The following is a 25,056-nucleotide window of genomic DNA, read 5'->3' as shown; positions in this document are numbered from 1 at the left end:
CCTAGAGGTAGCCCTGCTCTTTTCCCTTTCTAGCTAACTTTCCCTCGGGAGCCTGTTGTGAACTATTGAACACATTGACTCTTTTGTCAGTTTTCATCTTGCTTTATCTTGGGTGCTTTTGTCCAATACTCCAATTTTACAACAGTGTTGTAAACACTGTCCCATAGATGTAAAATTTGTCTTCCATTACTCACAGCTTTGTTCTGTTCATGGTGGCTAGATATTTTTCTTAAAATTTCCTCCTAGTTAAATTCACTTCATGGTTATATTGGCATATCTACTTGGTCTTGGCGAATTTCATCCGGACACATTGATATTTTTGTTTATCAAAAATCATCATTGTATATTTTGCTAAAGAATATTTGCTTTCTTAGCTATAACTAGCTGCACTTTCATATTAAAATATTGTTATTGTATTATTTGCTATTCAGGACTAGCTGATAGAAAATTAATATTTACTAGTATTCATTTCCAGCAGGCAATTGTAAAACATAATTTTTTAGCAAATAATACAATTCTTATTTTATTTTACAGAATTGTCTAAATAACTTTGCATATTTTCTGCAACAGTTTCCCATAAAAACGTCATCCTTTAAGTATAATCTATGTGCAGATCAATCATATACAAGTTAGAAATAGAAAATATTACAATATTGATTGTTGCTAATAATAGAATGTTCCCTATTACTTTGTTTATTCTTAGCACTACTACACTAGTAACATTACTACATTTACATGGAATGTCTAGATATAAATGAATGGACTCATAATCTTATCCTACATTCATTTAAGTCAGTCTTTTACAATTTGTTCTCTATGTAGATGGTTTATACTACAATTCTATTATCCAGAGACAGCATGAGGAAATCTGATAATGCCTTTCATACCTTAGGCACGAAAGCCAACTGGGTGACTTTAGGCCAGTCACTCTCCCTCAGTCCAACCAACCTCACAGGGTTGTTGTTGTGGGGAAAATAGGAGAAAGGAGTATTAGTATGTTTGCTGCCTTGAGTTGTATATAAAAACAAAAGTGGGATAAATATCAAGTAAGTTAATATCCGCATTTGAAATACTACATTTCATCTAAAGCAAATATTGCTCAGATCATTAAAGGAAAGCTAAGTCTGTACATTTTCTCTTTGGTATAAAACAAATTGAGGATGAAAATAATAAAATACTTTGTTCTAATTTTCAACCAAGGTTAGTCTGATGTAGAAGGCAAAAAAATTCAAATTCACAATGGGCAGGTTTTTTATGGAATTGTTTTGCTTGTTGATGCATACAATAACCTTTTTACAACTGTTTTTTTTTTTAACATTTTTCAGGTTAGGAAATTAAAAACAACCTCACCCCACCTTGTGCAAAAGAGCTTTTGACAAATTGTTTGCAAGGGAGAAAATTGATTGCAGATAGCTTCAGGCCTCTGTCCTAGCTCATGCTATAAATTAAACCACTCTTCCAAATTTCAGATAAAATTATCCAGAGTGGAGATCAGTCGGTGCATTCTTGTGTTCTAAGAAATGTTCTTTGAGGTGGGTTCCCCCCCTCCCCACAAATCAAAACTACTATTTTTAATCATGTTCCAGTATGTAACACTAAATGAGAACTTGCCGAAATGGGCATAATTTTACGACATGCATCATGGACCTGATTTTAGCCCAAAGGATAAGTTACCTGCTCCTTGAGGGAATCATGGAGCCCCCTGCTTATTCAATGGTTTGTAAGCCACCTGACATAACAAAACCCATCTCTGAAGACAGCCTATAAAAATTCCAGAGAAGTAAAAACAGAACTGGACAAATGGCAGAGTCATTAAAAACACAAGTATTTAAGGATAAGAAGCGTGGCAGAAGAATAAAGAGAAAGAGGCACTCTAGCATATGGTTTGTACGCTAAAGCCAGGAGGAGGGAGGAAAAAAGTTTGCAGAACAAGAATAAACTTAAATTTATCCACTCAATGTTAAGAGCACCTGAATAAAGTTCAAAATATCTAAATACAGCTAAGGTTGTAGAATATTATTCTGTAATGTAATATTTAATCTAAACCATTGCAAAGTTAATTTTAACAATGCCATGGTATAGTCTGGAAGCAAGTCTGGCGTATACCTGCTTAGGGAAGGCTGATTTTATCTTCCATCCAATATTGCTGTTTTGGATAGCTAATCCTGACATTAAAAATTCCAAATGGAAAGATAATATCAGCATAGTAAGTCTCTGTACTTACTATGTCAGTGAAAGCAGAGTTATCATGCATCTCCTGTCAGGAATAAATATACTTGTTTCCATTCTTTGCCTGTGAGTGAATCAGGGCCATTTGGCAGACTCTTGTTAAAAGACCAGAGGTTGACCTAGATGAGATCATTTTTCTGACCTGGCAGACATATGAGAATTCCTTGGGTTATGTAGGTGTATGTCTCTAAATGCACATTCCAGTGTGGGTGGTCTGTCCATTTTTCATTGCTACAGTGGAATGCATACTTGGATATCTGTCCAAATGAGGCAACATGGTACTTATAGTTGCATCCTGAGGGTGCCAAGATGGGGAATGCTCTAAGGACTATGCTATATGGGAAAGCACGACTATACAGTTCAACACATAAAGAGAATGCCAGTTTGAAGAACCCTTTTACATTTAAGAGATGCATTCTGCAGCCACTTCCTCTTCCTCTTTCTTTTTTCCAGTCTTTTTCTCACAGCTTTCCCGCAACACCACATATAGGGGTGTTGGGGGAAAGCTTTATTTATTTCATCAATTTATATGGCCACCTATCTGACAGATGTGATAGTCAGTGGCTAACAAAAGGTAAAAACATTAAAATTATTATTATGGTTTATCATACAGTCAATCAGGTGTTCAGATGGGATTTTGTATTTTTATCCACCTGTCGAGTCTTTCCCAAGGACCTAGGTTAGGCAGATGTTGAGGTATCTTTGCAGGATGTAAGCTGTTCCAACTAAAGCTGCCTTTTGCAATTGACTGAAGGTGGTTTTGTCAATGCCAATGGTATTCCAGTGGTGTTCCAGTTGTTTTAGGTTCCTATTATTATTATGAAGTAAAAACCAATAGTAGTTAAGCCCAAACAGAACAACCAATAAAAACCTTTTAACAGGCCATCTAACCTCCAGAACCTCAGGCCCTGGAGCTTATGAAAGACTAGCAGGATAGGAATCAATGCTGTCTTGGAGCACATTGCAATAATCCACCTTGGGAGGTGACTATGGCATAAATAAACATAAACCGTACCTCCCAGTCCAGCAATGAGCATAATTAGTATGCAAAGTGAAATTATGCAGAAATCCTCCTGGCCATGGCTGCCACTGATACTTCAATATTTATGAACTATGTGTCTTGGGTTTAAATGAGGCTATTACTTAATACGGCTCCAGATATTTGGCAAGCATAATTTACTTGTGTAGCCCAAGGCAATGAAAGTCCCTGATCTGTATTAATTAAGGGTGGGGAGAATTACATGCATTGATCTTTAATTAGTCAATGGAGCATAGTTTGCAGATTCTTGTTAGGTATTAATAGAAGTGCGTGTTGGGGGATATGGGCAAGGGAAGAGAAAAATGGACGTGTAATTGAGCTTGCCTCTGATAATTTATTTTATCACACAATTTCGGCATGATGCAGTTGCTGCGTCTCACTTGTACTTGCTGATCTTTTTCACCTGCATGTAAGTAACACTTGCTTTGGCTTGCTGCACTGTTGTTTTGAATTGCAACAGCAGCAACACAATCGGATATGAGGTATGATTGATAATTATGACTTTGTTTTCAGAAAACTTTTGAGTCTATTAATGAGGCGGGGAGGAAGACTAACAGCAGAGACAAAATGAGCCCATATTTTGGATAGGTTACAGATGTTCTGAACTTGGCAGAATAGTTTTTTTAATATAGGACATTTGTTGTTTTGCCAGCAGCCTGGTTCTACATACAGGCTATACAAGCTATACATTTTTGGTATAACTTTCCTTTTTCATTACAGATATAGAGAGTTTATTTCCTGTAAAATATTTAAGTTAGAGTGAACGAGCTAAAAAGAGTATTTTGAAAGATGATTGCTGGAAATTAATAATAATGCAATGGCAAGATTGTAGAATTCAGTTGAACCCTGTTGGCAATAAAGCTTTGATGCAATTCAGGAGACATAAATCAAAAAAATCCATGGTGTTATCCTTATATTCACCGCCCTGAGTCCGAAAGGAGAAGGGCGGTATAGAAGTTTGAAAATAATAATAATAATAGTATCATATTGAACTTCATAAAAGGACAGAAAACCCAGTGAAGTAAAATAAATTAGTTTCTTTCTCTCTTACTATCTCTCCACTCCTTTTACTCCTGCCATATATATTCTTGTTTTATCCATCAATTTTTTCTGACTTTTAAAAAACATATTATGCTGGTAAGATTTAGATAACAGCTTTTCCAAATTATCAGGAGTGGAAGAACAACCAGTCTAGCCAATTGTTTTACTTTAGAGCATATGAATCATTGTTCTTAATATGGTATTTCCTTTAGGGGATGTACACAAAAGAGGAAAATGAAATCTTAATAAAACTGAGATGTTCAGAACATTCTGATATAATTTTCTAGGTGTTGTACGGAACAAAACATTTCTTCACTGTCCTATATTTGCATGGGACAAGCCCATAGAATTCAGTGAAAACATTAAATGAGTATTTTGCTCTATTGTTTTTCATCCTAGGATCACAAAAGTTTTTGAGGTGTCAGTCCATGTCAAATTTCTCTCTCCCACCCCCCACTCCCCCAGTAAACTTTTTTTTTTTAAAGTCCAACAGGAAAAAATGGAAGCAATAGTTAAACATCCTTTTGGAACTTCTTCCTGCAGAAGTAACCACAAAGTTTATGCCCAAAGACGCAATAGCACTGAATGTATTTTAAAAACTCACTCCATGAACAGAAAAGTTTAATTCTCTCTTTGCAAAGGTCAAAGAAAGCAAGATAGTTTTTGTATTTTGCAACAAAAAACCCAGTAGCATAGCAATTTGTAATAGGATTCTATTACAAGTATTAAAGATTAAGGATTTTAAATGCACTTTTTAAAAATTTAGCAACATCTGAAAAACAAACTACAACACACTTAGACATACATAGCAAATAAGGAAAAGTTTGTATTATAAACCTATTATTTAAGTATTTAAAGATGTAAAATGAAATGTAGACCTGGGCAAACCAGAGGAGTTTTTTTTTTCTTTCTTACTTCTAAAATTGTTTATGCTTAGATGATTTTCCTTTGCTGCTATCCTTACTTCCTTTCAGTGATTTCTACCTACTGGTCAAAGAGGCTTTTTTGCACTCTTCAGAATATTTTTGAAACAGTATAGAGTTTTCTCCTAGTATTTCTACCTCAAAATTTATTGAACTTGGAATAGTTTGAGTATGCCCAGTTTTCCTTTTGAAGGGAAGAGGGATTATGATGTTTTCCTCCTAACAGAATTATCAAAAATTAAGCAAGTACCATCATGTGGTATTGCAAAACAATAAAGTACCCCCCCCCCCAATGACTTGATGTTTTGCACTGTTACTGTGATCAGTTTGAACATTGATAAATATGGATGATCTGATAAGTCTGCAGCTTTTTTTTCTTTGGAGAAATTACTTTACAAATGAGCATATACACGTTCTTTTTACTCGGGCCAGTGAAAACCCACTTCAGATGAGAGGAGACACTTTGCCTAATATTTTGGAGTTCATTAACATGGAAAGTAAGTCTTTAAACATGCTGTAGATTGTCTCAAAAAGATTCTTCATATGAGGTCATTCAGAAGAGGTGCCAAGTTTTGACCTTCCTCGCCAGCATTAGTCAACTCTGAACAGGATCTGTACCCAACATGGTGTCCGCCAGGACTCATCATTTAAATGGGGTCTTGTCTCTACCCCTTAGTGTGACTGTGGTGCTCCTCGACAAAATATCCATCACATTGTGTCCAAATCAAGAGCTTACACTGACCTAATGTCTGATTTTTTCCAACATAGACCAGCCTGTCCTCGAATGGCTGGGTGGACTGGACATTAACATTTGAATCACTGTAAGTCCATGTATTTGCTGTACGCTAAATAAAAACAATTCAGAAGAGATATTTTTATCCAGTTATATCCTAAAGTTCTGAATAAGCATAAAGAAAAAGATAGTCAAGCAATTTATTACTTTTCCTCAAAGTCCTACAGCTGTTAAGACAGTGGCTTGCATTTCTGAACATAGGGGAATTGAATGAGTAATCCTAAAATACTTCTCTGTGGTTTCTAAGATGTCACCAGAGTAGATGGGTATACTAAATTGTAATGCAAACAGATGTAGTTGAGAAGACCAAGCATAATCTTCATGATTGAATTTTGCCAAATTCTGGATAGACCAAACATACCATATGATTATACACTGATTTCTTTAATTGGGACTATTTCCTACTTTTGATTTTTGCGGAATATAATTTGAAATCTCAGTTGATAAATACGTTCTTCTCCATTTCTTTAGAACAATGTATGAATATAACCCATACTACAGCCATGGTCTGAAATTTAAATCACGTTAATGTGTGAATAAAATATAATTAATAAGCTGCATTACACACACATCTAATCCTTGATTAGCCATTCATTTAGTGACCATTTGAAGTTACAACAGCAGTGAAAATAATTAACTTACAACTGTTTTTTTTTTTTTTTTTTTTTAATTTGATTTATATGCCGCCCTTCTCCGAAGACTCAGGGCGGCTTACAATGCGCTAAGCAATAGCCTTCATCCTTTTGTATATTTATACAAAGTCAGCTTATTGCCCCCACAACTGGGTCCTCATTTCACCTACCTTAGAAAGGATGGAAGGCTGAGTCAACCTTGAGCCTTGGCGAGATTCGAACCCTGCAGTAATTGCAGGCAGCTGGTCTTAATAAGCTTAATAACAGGGTGCTTTAAACCCCTGTACCACCAAGGTTTTTCATGACCATTACAGCATCCCCATGGTCATGTGATCAAAAGTCAGATGCTTGGCAACTGGCATGTATTTATGATGGTTGCAGTGTGCGAGGGTCATGTGATCACCTTTTGCAATCTTCTGACAAGCAAAATTCACTTAACTCTGTTATTAATTTAACAATTGCACTTAGCAACTGTGGCAAGAACGGGAGTAAAATGGGGCAAAACTAATTTAACAACTGTCTTGCTTAGCAATGGAAATTTTGGGCTCAGTTGTGATCGTAATTCAATGCCTGTATCACACTTTTCAAAGAGTTGAATAATATTGACCAGTTCTTCACATTTTATTTTCTTGGGAAAGTTATCACGCCTTTTGATAAAGGAAAACTTGTCTCGATCTCTGATTTGTCAGGGATTGTAACATCTTTAACAAGGCAGTTTTCTACCCTACTGCTGCCTGGCAGCCCTAAGGCTGCTTCATGCTTATAAGCCTGACCCTTGGGTGATGTGGAAAAAAGCCAAGCCACGCATTAGTGCACATGCGGTAGATATTAACATACTTTGACAGAAGGAAAACTTTCATAACGAATTAGAGCTTGATTTGGAGAAGTCCCCAGGGTTGAAATCTGTTTGGAATATCTGAGAAGCTAGTGCTAAAATAATTGTAGCTTAATTTCAGACTGTGTTTTTAAATTGCACCAGACCAAGTCTCACTTGTCAAAATTTTAGAAAAGCTTCTGTTAAGATTTTTCTTCAACTCCATGCAAAAGGAAATGTACGTAGTAGATATTTGTTTTGGTTCAGTTTGTGGTTTATTAACATAATTACAAAGAAGCAGAGATTGAAGTTTCTTGTTTTATAAATCTGTTGTGGTTCACAGTTCCCTCCACAGCTGGTAAATGTTCTGTTCTCAATGCACCCTATACATGTTGGAGATCAGATTGTGTGGGAATTTATAGGGTAAAGAGAAAGATGTAAACAGTGTGTGTGTTTGTGTGTGTGTGTGTGTGTATGTGTAGGGGAAATACCCCAAAATTCTGAAAATAGTTTTGGTAAAACAGCAGAGGATGAATTTTGTGTGTGAATTTCAAATGAATACTCAAATATAGTTTAGTTTCCTTACAGTAGGACCACAACATTGTCAAAAGAAGGTAGTTGAACTGTGTGTGTATATATCTAAATATACAAGTTTGTGTGCATTCAAAATGAGTTAATAATATATACTAATTCAGGATACCATTCCACCTCTGACTATTATAGGGCTAGATTTCACTGGTGCTTGAATACTTAGGAGATATTATGGACCTATATCAATGTTCTATAGATTTCCTTGTCACAAGAAAATGATTGCAACCACCAAAACAGACGTGGAGTTAATGAGATCCTCAGAGACAGAGACAACATGCAGATATTGTAGAAGCAAGGATGGTTCACAGTAACCGAAAGTCTAATGAATATAAACTAATTTAATTTAATTTAATTAATTAAATTTATATGCCGCCCCTCTCCGAAGACTCAGGGCGGCTCACAATACATTTAAAAAATCATTATAAAAAGACATTGAAAAATTAAAAACATTAAAAACTCATTCACACCATTCATGGCCGGATCTCGCCAGATCACAAGAGCGAGATCAACAGCTCCAGGCCTGGTCTTCACTGCTTTTTGGAAGGCCAATAGGGTGGGGATGGTCCGGACCTCAGGAGTAACTGGTTCCAGAGAGCTGGGGCAGCCACAGAGAAGGCCCTCCCCCGTGGGCCCACCAGCCGACATTGTTTAGCTGATGGGACCCGGAGGAGACCAACTCTGTGGGATCTTACCGGTCGCTGGGAGCTATGCAGCAGAAGGCGGTCTCGAAGATAACCTGGCCCTGAGCCATGTAGGGCTTTAAAGGTAATAACCAACACCTTGAATTGTGACTGGAGACCAATAGGGAGCCAGTGCAGCTCGCGGAGAATTGGTGTAATGTGGGTGTATCTAGGTGCACCCACGACAGCTCGCGCGGCTGCGTTCTGGACCAACTGTAGTCTCCAAACACTTTTCAAGGGTAGCCCCATGTAGAGCGTGTTGCAATAATCTAACCGTGAGGTGACAAGGGCTTGTGTGACTGTGAGGAGAGCCTCCCGATCCAAGTAGGGTTGCAATTGGTGCACCAGGCGAACCTGTGCAAAGGTCTAAACTAGATGTCTGAAAGTTGAGTCCTGATAACTGGATTTTTTTTCCTGTTAGTTTGAGACATTCCACTGCTCGTCTAAGAAGCTTCAGTCATAGCAAGTTAGTTAGGCAGGGTATTGTTGGACTGTACCAACTCCTCCTGCACCAACCTCAGGAGTTTCCTCCCCAAGCGCTTTGCAATATATTGATGAAAATTCCAGCCATCCAGGTAAAGTTGTCTGAAGGTTGAGTCATGGCAACTGGACATTGACTAACCATGACTCAACCTTCATACAACTTTACCTGGATGTTCAAGAATATTCATCAACATAGATTTAGCTATATTTACCTTTCTTAAAATTATGTTTTGAATTCCTTAGCTAACAATTTCTTACTTCATTTCTGTATTTTGCTTACCTCAAATGAGGATAGCATGAGTGATATGTATCAACAATACAGGGTTAAGTTGGGTTATTTCTGAAGTGTAGATTGAAATGGTCATTCAAACCCAAATATTCAGCTCTTAAGGGAGAGGTTGCACAGTGTTAGGAACAGATCTAATAGCTGCGGAGGTTTGATAATATTATTGTAGATGGGAGGAATAATAGAAATTGAATTATTTCTATTTTAATATGAGTAAATAAAATCAAGTTTTCACAAAATATAGTTTTCACAGAATATAGTTGGACTATATCCATGTATTTTTATTTGTAGTGCAAGTTTTTGCCAGGACCATCTTTCATGATTTTTTAAAAAAAATTAATCTAGTCTAAAGCGCTAATAATCCCTGATGATCTTCTAGGTAGGACCCATGCTTATGATTTTCAGGATCAGTGAAAGTTGTCTAAGTCCTACAGCCTTCTGCACTTCAAGATCAATAGTTGAGAATTAAAATGTATAATAATTGCCTAAGTTTATGAATGATTTACAAGTTTCTTATTCCTGTGTGATTAATAATAATAATAGCTGGCTAATAGAATTAAGGAAAACTAGAAATATTTTTGTTTCAATAAATTAGGAGTTTGGTTCCTGTGTTTGAAACAGATTGCAGGATTGATCACATGTTAATCTCTTAACCACTTCCATCAAAATAAATTTTTCATACAGAATATTCCTTTTTTTTGCTTGTTTACTATAGCTGAACTATATATACATATATTTATATTTTACAGGTAATAAGTCTTGATGGAACCATGAGAAAAACACTCATAGAAGATAAACTTCCTCATATATTTGGATTTACTTTACTTGGTGAATATATCTACTGGACAGATTGGCAGAGGCGAAGTATTGAAAGGGTTCATAAGAAGGGGGCAAGTCGGGACATTATCATTGATCAGTTGCCGGACTTGATGGGTCTTAAAGCAACAAGTGTCACCAGAGCAGAGGGTAAGTGAGGGCATTGCCCAATGGTTTGGACTACGCTCCACTACTCATGTTTGCAGTGAAGAGTTGCTTAATAGGAAGTGTAACCAGTGTTAAGATTAACTATAAAAATTGGGATCCTTTTTGCAGGTTCACTCTCTGATAGGTAAAGGGGTCTGAGAACTTGCATGCCAATTGTTCTCAGTGATCTGTTTCTTATTTGGTGAAATAACTTTGAACCCATTGGTTGGTGAGAAGGAGAGTGGCCGATCTCCTCTTCAGTTAGCTATGTTCTCCTGTTGGACCTGGGTTGCACCTGCATATTATTTCAACTGCCAAGGGTGTTTCATGACAGTGATGGGGGGAAAAGGCATAACCAATGGACGTGTGTGTGAGATTTAGATATTGTGTTGAAGGGGCTCAATTACTGGCATAATTTCATCTTTGCAGTGTATCCATTCTCTAAGGGACTGGGGAACTCCAAAATGGTTGGAGAAATGCTGTAATGGGAATACAGCCACCTGGTTTGTTAAGGTCTTTGAATAGTGCTGATGTATTTCTATTTTGTTTCTTTTTCATGCTACCTAGGTCATTTTATGAGGTAAACATGAATAATTTATCATGTATTCTTACAAATGAGAAATAAGTATGATTATAGGGATGCATCAGTTGGGCTACAAAATATCCTCTATGCAATACCTTCTGTTATAAAAGGCGCACATTATTAGCTACCAATCCCATTATGCTGTTTTGACCTATGTTTATGTCCAGAGAAGCTTTTAGTTTAAGTATGAAGGTTTAAAAAGAGAGTAGCCATTAATATTCCTCATGTCTGCAGATAGAAGGATCATACTGAAAATAACTGTATCTTTTACACACATATTTACACACTGTGTGTGTGTGTGTGTGTGTGTGTGTGAGAGAGAGAGAGAGAGAGAGTGAGAGAGAGAGAGAGAGAGTATAAACATGAAAGCTTGGCTCCTGATTTATGTATATGTGCAGCCATTACATTTGCCTAATTAGGGCTTTAGATATATTTCTTTCCCATCTCACTGTGTTCTCTAAGATTCACTCATCTTTTTAACATTTCCTCATAGCAGTGTTCAACCATACTGACACAGGAAACATTTTCAAAAAATATTTATTGGCTGCTATTCCCAGACAACAAGCATCTGGGATGAGCTGAAGTTTGTGATATAAACTACAAGTCAAAATAGTGCAAAGGTTGGGAATTTATTATTCATACATGGAAAACACTTAGGGGTCTCCACAGGTTTTAACACCTAAGTGCACAAAGAAATTTATAATATTCCAAAAGTTTATTGTGAAAAGAAGGAATGTTTTACTCTTTCATTAATGTTAAATGGAACTTTGCCATAAAAATCAATTAAGTTTAATTTAAATTTTGTGATTCTTTTCAATAACCTTTTCTTTGAAACTGCAACAATAACAGCCATTATCATAATGCCAAATTATTAGCTCTTATTATAAGGATACATTTTCACTCAATCCCATGAAATTTTGTTGAGTTTCACACATTTTCACACTCCAAAATATGTGTAGAGAGTTACTCATGCAGCTATCATCTGCTCATCATCCAGATGCTGAATCATTATTACAACTGCTTGTCATATCTTACTGAATCATGTTTGCTGCCTATTGGAATTCTCTATAGATTTAATTTCAGAAATTGGTTTACTATCTTTGTCGTATTTGGAATTATCATGTGGGCCAATAATTAATAATTATACTTTTGATGCAAAAGGTATGTTGGGCTGTTGGGAAAGTTATAGGAGGTCATCTAGGAAGACTCCAATGAATAGGTCCAACTAGAAACAGAAATATACTTACTGTCTAACAGAAAACTGAAATTGGTTGCAGCGTCTTGGTGCTGTTGGTTGGGTTTGGAGATTGTGTTGACTCTTAATTGATAGTTATGGGCATATTTTTCCATATTGAAAAATGCATATTAATTCAACAAACTGTAAGATAAATTAATAAATATTGGAGACAAGGGGCTGAGACTGCAATGCATTGATATTGTAAGGGATATCTGTTGAACTTAATTTCATTAAAGTGAATTTTCAGCCCAGGACTTTCAAATCTTGTCTAAGACTGAGATAAATAATAAATGGAGGAAAGCTTTTAACCCAGTTTCCTTCACTAGACAATTCTAGAAAACATGGGGCAGAGTTTATCTTGAGCTGTTTTGAACATGGAAGGGCCTATGCTTTAAGACCTAAAGCCTGTCCTTGCCAAGCTTTTCTTTTCCTTCAGAGAACTGTTTTTCTTTTTAGGGACAAATCCGTGTGCTGAGAATAATGGCGACTGCAGCCACCTGTGCTTCTTCACACCCCAGGAGTGCAGATGTGCCTGTCCAATTGGACTGGAGTTACTTAGTGATATGAGGACCTGCATCATCCCAGAAGCTTTCCTTGTCTTCACCAGCAGGGCAGCTGTTCATAGGATTTCTCTTGGAGCCAGCAACAATGATGTTGCCATTCCTCTTACGGGTGTGAAAGAAGCTTCTGCTCTAGATTTTGATGTATCTGACAACAGAATCTACTGGACAGATATTAGCTTAAAGGTATTCATGATTTGCTTTGTTAACCAACTGTTCTAATGGACTCCTTCCAGAACAACATTTTGGTTCTAAATATTTTGTTGTTTAAATCTTACAAAATAAAACAAATCCTTGAGGGAGCCCTGTCTTGCATAATACTTTGCACTGAGCCATTAATTGTTTAAATTCTTTTGTATTCTGAAATTTCTGTCATCTTTTAAAATGGTTTTGCAGACAATAAGCCGAGCCTTTATGAATGGAAGTGGACTCGAACATGTGATTGAGTTTGGGTTAGATTACCCTGAAGGCATGGCTGTAGATTGGATGGGAAAGAATCTCTATTGGGCAGATACTGGAACCAATAGGATTGAAGTGGCCCGGTTGGATGGGCTATTCCGGCAAGTTCTTGTGTGGAAAGATTTGGACAATCCAAGGTCATTGGCTCTTGATCCATCAAAAGGGTAAGGGAAAAAAAAAACCTCAAACCCAGACTTGGTGTTTATTAGTGTTTATTAGTTTAATTGCAAATGTGTTCCCCAAATTATGCCATTTTGATGGAGGAAGGCTCCAGTCTCCCAAAAGTTTATAGAATTGCAATTTTTCTGTCCTGCTCTGATTTCCATTTCTACTGCAGTGGGGTAAGGGGCTGGGGTTCCTCCTTGTGCCTGACTTTGAACTTTTTGCCCAATTTTTGTGCAGAAGGGAAGATTTCTGTATCGCTGTGGTATGTGTATTAAGCAGAGCAAACATTTTAATTTGATTTTCTCTCAACCAAGACATCCAAGGTTATAAATGCAAGGATTTGTTGCAAAGCTGTTTTCTTTACAGTCATAACTTCGAACAGCCACTAAATGAGAGCTGTATAGGAAAGGACAAATAACAGTTCCTGTGGGAGAACTGTCCTTAATGGAAAACATTCATTGCGAGTTATGTAGCCAATGGGGGGGGGGATCATGCCTCTGTTTCTTTTGCATGGTTCTAGAGTAGGGGTGGGCAAGTGCATGTATTCCCAAAAACAGTTTTTATATTTGGCCCTTTTTGCAACTTTGAGCTTTGGGTTATTTTAAGTGTTGCAGTGGATACAATAAACCTTAGTTTTGAGACACCATTTTATCATCTTAAAAGTCCTGGTATCCAGATGGGTGACTGTGCCCAAAACATCTAAGACTCATACCACTCCGAATGCATCCATGGTCCCTGGGAGACCCGTGCCTCCCCCAAATAATGTGCAAACATCCAAAATAAATTGTTTTGAAACATAGTAGAATTTTTTTCCCCATTTCTGAGAACTCATAAGGCAACCTGCAAGCCAAGCAATTGCTCTGCTACAAATTAAATATTGAATCATTCCAATTTTTGTTTCATTACAGGTATATGTACTGGACAGAGTGGGGAGGAAAACCCAAAATTGTTCGAGCATACATGGATGGAACAAATAGCATCATGCTGGTGGATAAGGTGGGACGTGCCAACGATCTTACCATTGATTACAAGGATCAAAGACTTTATTGGACTGATCTGGACACAAGCATGATTGAGTCATCCAATATGCTAGGTAATTTGCCAATATCTAAAATATAGTAGATGTGGCATAAAAATAAGTAAAGAAAGCTATGGGTGGTATGTCATGCTGAAGAAAGATCCTGAATTTATTTATTTATCTTTAAGACAAAGATGTGATCAACTGATCACATGGGAGCACATTATAGCAGCCTTTTTGTTTAAGTAGCCCCCAAAACTTGGTTTTACGTAAAGTTCTGAATACGATTTCTCATTCCTTGTAATTTGTTCCAAAACTTTGGAAGAGTAATTAAATAGAAGCAACAACAAACCAGAGTGTATTACCAAAAGTAGTTGGAAAGTTTTGGAGTCCCGGTGTCCAAATTATGGATGTGAACAATACAATGGACAAAAACATCTCTCTGGAATGTTTCCCATCTCTTGCTTCAGAAGAGCTGATTGTACTAGGTGTTCCAACTATTGCATTGCTAAGCCACCTGAGGTCTCTTCCAGTATGAAGTAATATCCTGAATCCCCCTATAATTACCAAATTGTGTAGGGTGGGAGAAAGGGGCCGTAATTAACAAACACCAAAACAAACAAATATGTACAGATATATTAGTTGGGTCACACAGATGTACAGATGTAGCATCTTTATGGTGCTAAGGAGCATCTTAAAACAGTTGTATCTTTTCTTAAGTTTGTGCTGCTGCTTTTCTGCAGCTGACACGAGATACTGGGAAATGAATTGCTTAGTTGAAGGTGCTTCTAAAAGATGCCCGGTGTATGCCCATCTTTTGTCCTTCAAATTTAGATTTCTGCATAGGCCTAATGTGTATGTACATGTATATGTACCATGTACATACATATCACATTATTGTTTTAGATATTGTGCTCTTACAGTAAGCAGGGAATAGATATAGCCTGACTGTAGTTATATCTCATAAGCTTGTCTAGCATTCCTTTTTTTTCCCATAAAAAGTATCACAAGAAAGCCTTTCACCAACAGATCATGTTTTTTTAGAAGTATAGATATGATTTAGTTCAAACATTGGTGACAATGGTGGAAGCCATCACACATATCATGCTAATCATCTGGAAATTTGCTATACAGGCATGGGAAAATACACACTTGGTTTAAGGAATTGCATGCCCCAAAGCACTGATTAGAATCAAATCTGAAGCAGTGCACAACTCTATTTTTTTTTATCTTTAATGTACCAGCATATATTTTCCTTGATAAAGCTTTGCAGCAGAAAATAGTCAGTACTTAACTGAAAGTTTGCTCCTATGATGGGACTTTCTTTAGGTGAAATAAAGATACTTCCCAAACTGTATCGTTTTGTTTCTGGTTTTTTACAGAATTAAAGCTTTCATCAGTGATAGCTTTGTTTCTTAGCTGCCATATATATTAAATTTTGAACTATATTGTAATTGTTTTTATGATTGTCAACCATCCATTAGTCTGAGATGAATAATTATCAAAAATGAATGAATGATCAAGAGAACATCCTATATTCCATTGTTTTTGTAATTGGTCTGAGACTATAAATAAAATTAATGAAGGTATTGTGTTTGACCATGGGGGACCATGGGATTCATAATTGTCCAGGGCAATTTTTTTCAATGTACTCTGACAGGAAGTACTGCTTTATATGCTTCTTTCAAAAAGATGAAAGGAATAGCAAATGGCAGAGATAGATGACCTATATTAATTGATAATTAAACATTACTAGTAAAAATTTGAGTTAATTCATCCAACCTTTAATCTTTTGGCTATCATGGTTTGAATCTCTTTGTTGATTAACAATATATGGGTTGTTTCTTTCAGGGCAAGAGAGGGAAATAATAGCAGATGATCTACCTCACCCCTTTGGGCTAACTCAGTACAGTGACTTCATCTACTGGACAGATTGGAACCTCCACAGTATAGAAAGAGCTGACAAAACAAATGGGAGGAATCGAACAATTATTCAGAATCGTCTGGACTTTGTGATGGATATATTAGTTTTCCATTCATCACGACAGGATGGTTTCAACGAGTGTGCGCAAAATAATGGACACTGCGGGCAGTTGTGCCTGGCCATACCCAATGGCTATAGATGTGGCTGTGCATCGCACTACACTTTGGATCCCAAGACCCGGAACTGCAGTTGTATGTATTTTTTGCAGCTCTCTAAATATTTTCAGTTGTCTACCAGTCCCATCTTGGTATTCTCTAAATAGGTTGGATTACAACTCTCATCGTGGATGTGCTGGTTGAGATCCTGAAAGTTATAGTCCAACACTTCCAGGAAGACAACATTTTTGCATCTGTAGCCTATCTGCGTGGGAAGGACAGACAGCTGGAACGAACCATAGGAGTGATTCACATCTATTCTTGCCAGAAGCCGAGTAGCAGCTAAAGAACATAGTGTTCTTGGGAGTGTGCACTCACTCTTCTTCTGTTAGTTCCAGGCCTTCCTCCATCAAAATAGAGTCCTGGTTCCAGTAAGCCCAGGGTAGAATGGGAGGAATGTCAAGGATTCTGCAACAGAACTTAAAAGAGGAGAGGTTTCACAAAGGAACCGCATAGTTCCTGTTCCAGGGCATCTTGCCAGCCCATTTGTTTCTGATACCTGAAACCTGGCTGAGTGGGTTTTTTCATCCTGCAACCCTCCAGATGAAAAGAAAGGGCTAATTCTTTTCTCCTGGCATTGCAGCAGCTTCTAGCAATTTTGTCATGTTGCTCAGTCCAGGGTTGAGCCTACTGGGTGGCAATGAAAAGGAGTAAAAATAAGTAGCGTTAAAAACGAAACTTGAATAATTTTTACTAAATCCATATGTCCTCCTAGCACACTAGATACTTATGGCTGTATATATAGACGTCTGCATCTCTCCCGATAAATGCCTTAATTTTCATTTATAGAAAAATCATTATCTTGTTTTCCAATCAGAAGAGAAATTCAGATATCGGTTAACAAACAACACAAAAAAATGAAATTAACAATAAACCTATCATTAAAGCAACTGGATAAAACTCAGCACAATTCTGGATTCAAAACAGTATTGGAAAATAAACATAAAGGGTGATTGCCAACAGTTGTCCATTTCAGAGTTTTCCAAAAACCTGCCTTTGTGATTTAAAGTAACACCAGCTTTGCTTCAGGGTGGAGGGAAAGGGAAAGTTTGGTTAAACACATTAAATGAAAGGAATTCTAAATTCATTTTTAAAGGATCTAAATTGAAACACTGCAATTATTTTAAAGATATAGTTGATGCAAGTAATAATGGTAGGATTTAATTTTGTTTGGGGTAGTGCTTGTCAGTAAGAGGAGTACTATTTAATGTTATACACTGAAAATAAACTGAACATTTTGCAGAAAATGTCAGCAGCGTTTACTTCCTATACCGTTGGCTTGAATGGCAAGTTGACATTTGCTGAGCCCTTTGTTTTAACAGAACCCAGCGCTGGCCCAGTACTCCTTGGGTTGACCGCTGCTTCTTGCTGTTATTCTTTATGCATCTGTCCCTTCTATGCAAGTAAGCATTGAGAGTGATGGGAGCCTTTCTTATAATTTGGCAAGAGCTGGATTCACCCACATCCATATGCCATCAGCAATGAAGAACATAGGACATAGAATAACAAAGTTGGAAGGGACCTTGGAGGTCTTCTAGTCCAACCCCCTGCATGATCAGGAGACTGTATACTATTCTAGGTTATCCAATTTCTTCTTGAAAACCTCCAATGATGGAGCATCCATCCATTTCTGGAGGCAAGACATTCTACTGACAAATTGTTCTCACTGTTAGGAAATTTCTCCTTAGTTCTAGGTTGGATCTCTCTTTAATGATTCAGATTCAACAAATAAGATTGGTAGAAGTTGAGATTGGTAGATGTAGAGGGCATCCTACCCAAAAGGGCCTTTAAAAAAAACCTGGATCTGGCATTGCATGATCCTCCAAGAGAGGATCCCTGGGAAAGTGAGGCAGACCAGTCTTCTTAATTAATCTTGCATGAGTTAGGCTTCCCTGGATTCCTTCCTGGACTGGACTGAACTGAAGATCATAGATGTCATTTTATCCTATGTCTGGTAATGCAAAATATATCAGACTTTTTGGCAAATCATTCTGGTGTCTTCTTTGAAGATGGGATTGAAATCATGTCATTCTGTGACCAATATTAGTATTAGCAAAAATATGGACATAGAAGGATTATACTTTGATATTTTTGCAAATGTGTAATTTACTTTCCAAAAGAATTTTACCAATATTGTTATTTGGATTGTGTTCATTTTTTCTCTACCTTTAGCACCCAGTAGCTTCTTACTATTCAGTCAGAGGTCTGCAATAAGTCGGATGATACCAGATGATCAGCAGAGTCCAGACATCATTCTTCCCATCCATGGCCTAAGAAATGTTAAAGCCATTGATTATGATCCACTTGATGCATTCATCTACTGGGTAGATGGACGCCAAAACATTATTAAAAGGGCGAAAGATGACGGTAGTCAGGCAAGTATTTTTATCTTGTAAATGTGCCTAAACTGATAGCATATACATGCAGCATATTGATAGCAATATACTGTATGGATGTTTTCTGCAACCTGGTCCTGCAATGTCCTTCCAAAACAAGACTTCCTTTACAGGATTTAAACTGAAAGGAAGCCAAAAAATGAAAAAACCCACCTTGCTATCTTAGGGGGTGAGAAGTAAATACTTAAATGTTTTTCCTCTCCTACCCTAAAAGTTTTCTTGCTGTGATAGAAGGCTGCTAATTCCAAACTAGGACGTTTCTGAAGAAGTAGAAAGGGGGGAAAAGGCCCTTTTCAATCAAAGCACCTTCTATTTATACTGTCATATTTTGGCTGTTGCTGATTATTTCTTTCTTGGCAAGCTGTAGTAAAGTTCTTTTTCTATGGAAAATACTTGAATGTTCAGTGTGCATTTTCATACATCCAAGAATGTATTTTCGCTAGTTTGTGTTCTGTAAAAATGAGAATTGGGGGGCGAGGTGTAGGAAAGGACCATCTGGGCTAATTTGATAAATTTTGCTGTAATATTTTCTACCAGATAATGAAATCTTGTTTGTACCAAGGAGGGGCTCTCTAGTGTCAGGCCTGCTCTTTGAAGAATATTTGCTAGGCGTTAATTGCCAAATTGTTTCCCATTAGTGCTCTTCTTAGGTGCAAATTACATTGGTGACTACTTGCTACAATGCGGTCTGTTGTTCTGTAGAAGCAAAAGAGTTTCACTTTGAAGAATTCCTTCTTGCGACATTTTTAGTATGCAGATTTGCAGTGATATTGATGATTGGGGTACTTCATATTTAGCTTCTGTTAATTAGTGGTTTTAAATATTAATATTCATAACCAGATATTTCTCAGTTGTTTTTTTCCTGAAATCATGTAGAAAAATGTAAGCTTGCCTCTTGGGGCCTGCATGAACTTCTAGCTTTCTTTACAGTAATACATCAATAGCTTGCTATTGCTGTCTTTACAGCCCTGGGATTTCTCTGACCCAAGCACCTTTTTTTACAATAATTTTTATTAACGTTTACAGATACAAAGATAAAAAATTAATACAACCTAAGAAAAATATAAAAAGAAAAAGGTACCTGAAAAAAGAAAAAGAGAAAAGAGAAAAACATGGTAAAAAAAGAAAAGAAATATGTAGAGGAATTACTTTCCCCTTCATAAAGACAAGTACAAACAATTTTAACAATTTATCAGGAACAACAACACATATATTGTAACATTGATCAAATAAGCCAATTTTATATTCCTTTCCTTTGCTTTTAAGAACCTTGACCTTTAATCCTTTTAAATACTGTCCCAAAATATTTTTTATTTCCCCTTTGTCCTCAGAAACCTCTTTAATAAGTTTATATTTTTTGTAAATCCAAGATAAGACAGTTATCCAAATCACTTTTCTGATTTGTTATCTGTATGTCCCTTTTCATTATTATTATTTAATTATTAAGATATCAGCTGGTTTCATATGTAAACATATTTGTGTTACATATTTTCCATATCAGTCTTGTGACATGTCATTTTTAATTCTACATTCAAATACACATTCAAAATAGCTGTCAGTTCTTTTCTATCACCTCTTTTAAACTTTAAAAGTAGTTTTAAAGTGGATTTAGTAGTTTTAAAGTTAAAAGTAGATAGTTTTAAAAGCAAATTGTGAATGTATTAGCTCTTGCCTTAAATGTTTCAGTTCTTTCTTTTAATAATCTGATTGTTTCATTCCCTCAGTAGTCAGGAATTTTTTAATACATATACAAATAAAAACAGCTACTGATAGTACCATTTTAGAAAGTGGAGGATTTGTTTTAAGAAAGAATAGTTCATCTCAAAGTCTGGTAAAATACTGAGCGAAGAAAAAACAAGCTATGATTTTTTGTCTACATCTTTGTGAATTATTGTCTTTACTGAATTGGTCAACTGAAGTTGCAATCCAGTAACCACTTACTTAGGGTTAAAAGTAATTGAACTCAGTGGGATTTATGGAATTGCATAAAATCACATTCTTAGAATTTTTTTCTCTAATTATTATTTGGTTTTAAACAAATTTTCTATATACTGTGACATCAAATAATCTTATCTATTTTGTTCTTGTTTTTCTTTTCCTTGTAGCCTTTCACAGTCATGAATATTCGCAACCAAAGCCAAAATCCAGAAAAGCAGCCACATGACCTGAGCATTGATATTTTCAGCCATACTTTGTACTGGACCTGTGAAGCTACAAATACAATCAATGTCCACAGACTTAATGGCGAGCAGATTGGAGTTGTCTTACGGGGAGATCATGACAAGCCCAGGGCCATAGTCGTAAATGCAGAACGAGGGTGAGAATACTCTCAAGTTCTAAGAAGTTATATTGCATTGAATGTTGCAAAGTGTTCCATGGAGGTTGCCCATGCTAGTTATAGGATATAGACATTTATTTTGCTTGTTATCTTGGGATATTTTAAGCCAATTTCATAGGGCTGCCTGACAGTTTCTTATGGCTAGACCACCAAGGCTGTTCTAACCTCCTTTAACTTAAACCAAAAGCTACCTAACAGTTTTCTGGGATTAATTAAGCTCTTGTCTCTGGAAATAATGCATTTATTTTTATTGTTGAAACTTTTGAATGAATAATAGGAAAAAATCTTGATAACATATCCATCCATAGAAGGGATTTTTATAATCTTGAGTTCCTAGAGAAATCATAAAACTAAATAAATATAGATAAATGAGGACAGCAATTTCATCTCTACCCACACATCTGCCTCAGAGGGTGGTCCTAATCCTCCAGAGCAGTTGTTATTGGGGCTGTGATGGGAAGGGGAAGGATGAGAGGTCATGCCTACAGGCTTCTAGTCCCAATCCTTTTGGCTTTATTTAACCAACTGTACTACGTCCATTGGGGGAGTTTGGCTTGGGAGCGAGTGGACGGTATATTTCAGATATCCCTTTTCTAGCCATAAAATTTACTGGAATCTTCCTTCAGTACAAAACAAGATCATAGTTAATCTGCCCTAGAAGCTGAGAAAGGAAGTTCAGTCTCAGAAAACAACTTCAGAAAATGGCAGAGAATATAATTATACATGATGTTTGTCTCCCAGATATTAAGAGTTCAGTTGTTCTTATATGTTGTCAGGTACATGTATTTCACTAATATGCAAGAGCGAGCCCCAAAGATTGAGCGTGCAGCCTTGGATGGAACAGAACGAGAAGTCCTCTTCACCACTGGTTTGCTTCGACCTGTTGCACTAGTGATTGACAATAAGCTTGGGAAGCTCTTTTGGGTGGATGCTGATCTCAAACGGATTGAAAGTTGCGACTTATCAGGTGTGTTGTGCTCTCCTTTTTGCATAAAATGTCCTGAGTGTCCCATTCAAACCATTGAACCTTTTGGTGAACTGCACAAGTTAGTAACCAGTTCAGTATTCTCGGATAATTCTGTAACTGAATGCTGAATGGATTTTTCTCCAAAGTAGGATTTCTGAGGTATACTTATTTTCCTGTCTTATTTTCTTTGTAACTTTCCAGCTTTTACTCTTCTCCTTGGTTATAATTAGTTCATTACATTTTTAACTATTTGCTTTACAGAATATGAATGTTTTAGATAGTGATAATTATAATCTGTCCTGATTCCAGAAGTCCAACAACAGAAATTATTGTATTATTTTTTTGGACACTTGCTTTTGAAATTGCCTCTGATTCCAATGTTTTAATTGTTTTATTCTGTATATTACCCAGAATCCTGGTGGAGCCAACCAGTCTATAAATTAAATAAACACACATGCAGTATTATACATTAATAGGGCCAGAAGGACTTTAGAAGCCAGGAATATGAATCTATAATAAAAATTTGGAGTACAGTTGTACTAGAAACAGATTTGTATTTTTATGTCAATATAGATTTTATTAATTCTGCTAAAATCATATTTTAAAAACAGAAAAAAGCAAGGATAAAAAGACAACAAAACAAAACCGCTAACACTGTAAGGCCCTTTTGGTGTAATGAAAAGAAGAAAGATAACTAGGATAAAAGAGAATTGATTCTTTTCTCTAGCTTAATATATGTTAGAATACAGTAGTCGCTGTTCTAAATGTTATTATTCACTTCTACTTCGAATGCTACCTGAAATGTTATTATTAAGAAAAATTGCTCATAAAATATTTCTCTTATGAGACATTGAATATAATTTCACGTGAAAACCACTTCTATAGAAGAAACTACATAACTTGAATATATTGTTCTCCTTCTGGATTAGATGAAACTGGTTGTACTTATTTTCTCATTGGTCTTTTAATGAGGTGTTGCAGTCTGTTTTGGTATTCACTTTACTCATGTAAGGGCTGTCAAGTGTAGAACATTTACAAAAAATCAAGATGCTAATTTTTGCCAAGCAACCATCTAGTAGCTATAGTAACTTTTAAAAATCATTATTACTTTTTTTTTTTTTTGAAACCTTCCTTCTAAAAAGAGAGAAAGAAAAGAAAGTTTGTATTGACAAAAGTTATGTTATACTTTCAGGGGCTAACCGGGTCACATTACAGGATTCCAACATTCTCCAGCCAATGGGTTTGACTGTTCTGGGAAATCATCTCTACTGGATTGATCGGCAGCAGCAGATGATAGAAAGAGTGGAAAAAACCAATGGATACAAGAGGACCAGAATACAAGGTCGAATTGCTCACCTAACTGGTATACATGCCATTGAAGATATTGATATGGAGGAATTCTGTAAGTTTATTATAATATTAAATTCTTAATGTTTTCCAATATCCTGTTACATTACCCTTTTTTATTCTCAGCTTGCTGCTCAGATTCATGAGTCAGTTCTAATAGGAATTTTAAACTCTGAAGGACAATTTTTATTTGAGTCTACTCTAAAAAAGTTTGGCATTGAATACTCTGAGATCTAGGATCAAGTGGGAATTTGAACTTTGAAAAGCTTAATCCAAATCCAGTTCCTTATCATTATACCACATTGTTCACTTCATGTACCTTGCAATAAAACAAACCCATATTCACATTGTGAATCTAACAATATATTTCATCTGGCTGAGGCATTCTGATTCACTGTTTTTCAAAAGCGAGTAGAAATCAAGAAATAGCCATGTCTATTGGAAAAACAAATGGGCTTCATATGTCAAACGTTAGTAAATCCAACTTCTTTGTTTTACCATTCTTGATTTGATAATGATCACTGCATATAAAATAAAATAGTTTGTATCAATTTCATGGCTGAAGAACAAAGCTGAATATTTATTCCAGAACATTCCCTTTTTTTCTTTTTAATTAGAATCAACTGAATGGCAATTCTGAGACTGATTTTGGTTTTGGAAATGAGGAATAGGAATAATAGGAAATGAGTATTCAAGTATGATCCAGCTTTAAAATAGATACAACCACCACTTTCCCTTCTCATTGACTGCTATTTACTTATTTTTGTTTATTAGGGTTAGATTATCTACCTATTTTTTTAAAAGTTACATATAACACAAAATTAGCAAAACTATATTGACTTTTCTCATCAAAAAGACAGAAAAGAAACAAGTCACAAAAAAGGCTTGTCTATAAATATCACATAATTGAAATAATTCAAAGGATTTGAACAAATTGCTCAGCAGTCTTCATCCTTGCACCTGAATCCGCCCTAATTCCTAAATGTAGATTAGTCACTGCCATAAAGCATTTTAAATGCTTCATAAATGATGTTTAAATGTTCTTTACCATTGTTTTATAATAGATTTTTATAAGCTACCATGAGCCTATATGAGTCACCAACATATAAATCCAGTAAATAAATGCATACATCTTTCAAGTGTACCCTGTGTACAAAAAGTCTGCATGTTTTGCTGTTTGAGATATAGCCAAATAGCAGAGTTGCATCTTCAATTGTCAGTGATTGAACTAAAATTGCACTGATCCTGTAGATTTCAATTCCCAAAGTGGCAACAGTGGGACATGTCCGGACCATGTGAGATAATATTCCAATTTTTTATTTTCCTCTCCAGTTTCAGGGTGATTGCATCCAATACTTACTACAGATTCTCTC

At 36.1% G+C, this 25,056-nt stretch overlaps 1 protein-coding gene across 2 annotated transcripts in view; it reads left to right on the top strand.

The window, feature by feature from the left end:
* LRP5 (LDL receptor related protein 5) overlaps positions 1-25,056 on the top strand; it is an 80,944-nt gene that overhangs the window by 40,136 nt on the left and 15,752 nt on the right. For both annotated transcript variants that reach the window (XM_070957372.1, XM_070957371.1), the window contains exons 7-15: positions 10,261-10,477; positions 12,751-13,040; positions 13,251-13,477; positions 14,387-14,571; positions 16,348-16,671; positions 18,808-19,010; positions 21,137-21,348; positions 22,146-22,336; positions 23,529-23,738. In XM_070957372.1, coding sequence (XP_070813473.1) covers positions 10,261-10,477; positions 12,751-13,040; positions 13,251-13,477; positions 14,387-14,571; positions 16,348-16,671; positions 18,808-19,010; positions 21,137-21,348; positions 22,146-22,336; positions 23,529-23,738 — 2,059 coding nt within the window. The remainder of the gene's footprint in view (positions 1-10,260; positions 10,478-12,750; positions 13,041-13,250; positions 13,478-14,386; positions 14,572-16,347; positions 16,672-18,807; positions 19,011-21,136; positions 21,349-22,145; positions 22,337-23,528; positions 23,739-25,056) is intronic.

Source organism: Pituophis catenifer, unplaced genomic scaffold (assembly GCF_029215685.1).
Source record: "Pituophis catenifer annectens isolate HBS135680 unplaced genomic scaffold, rPitCat1.0.hap2 SCAF_1, whole genome shotgun sequence".
Taxonomy (NCBI): domain Eukaryota; kingdom Metazoa; phylum Chordata; class Lepidosauria; order Squamata; family Colubridae; genus Pituophis; species Pituophis catenifer.
The sequence above is the reverse complement of the archived record's forward strand: the minus strand, read 5'-3'. Positions and strand labels throughout refer to the sequence as shown.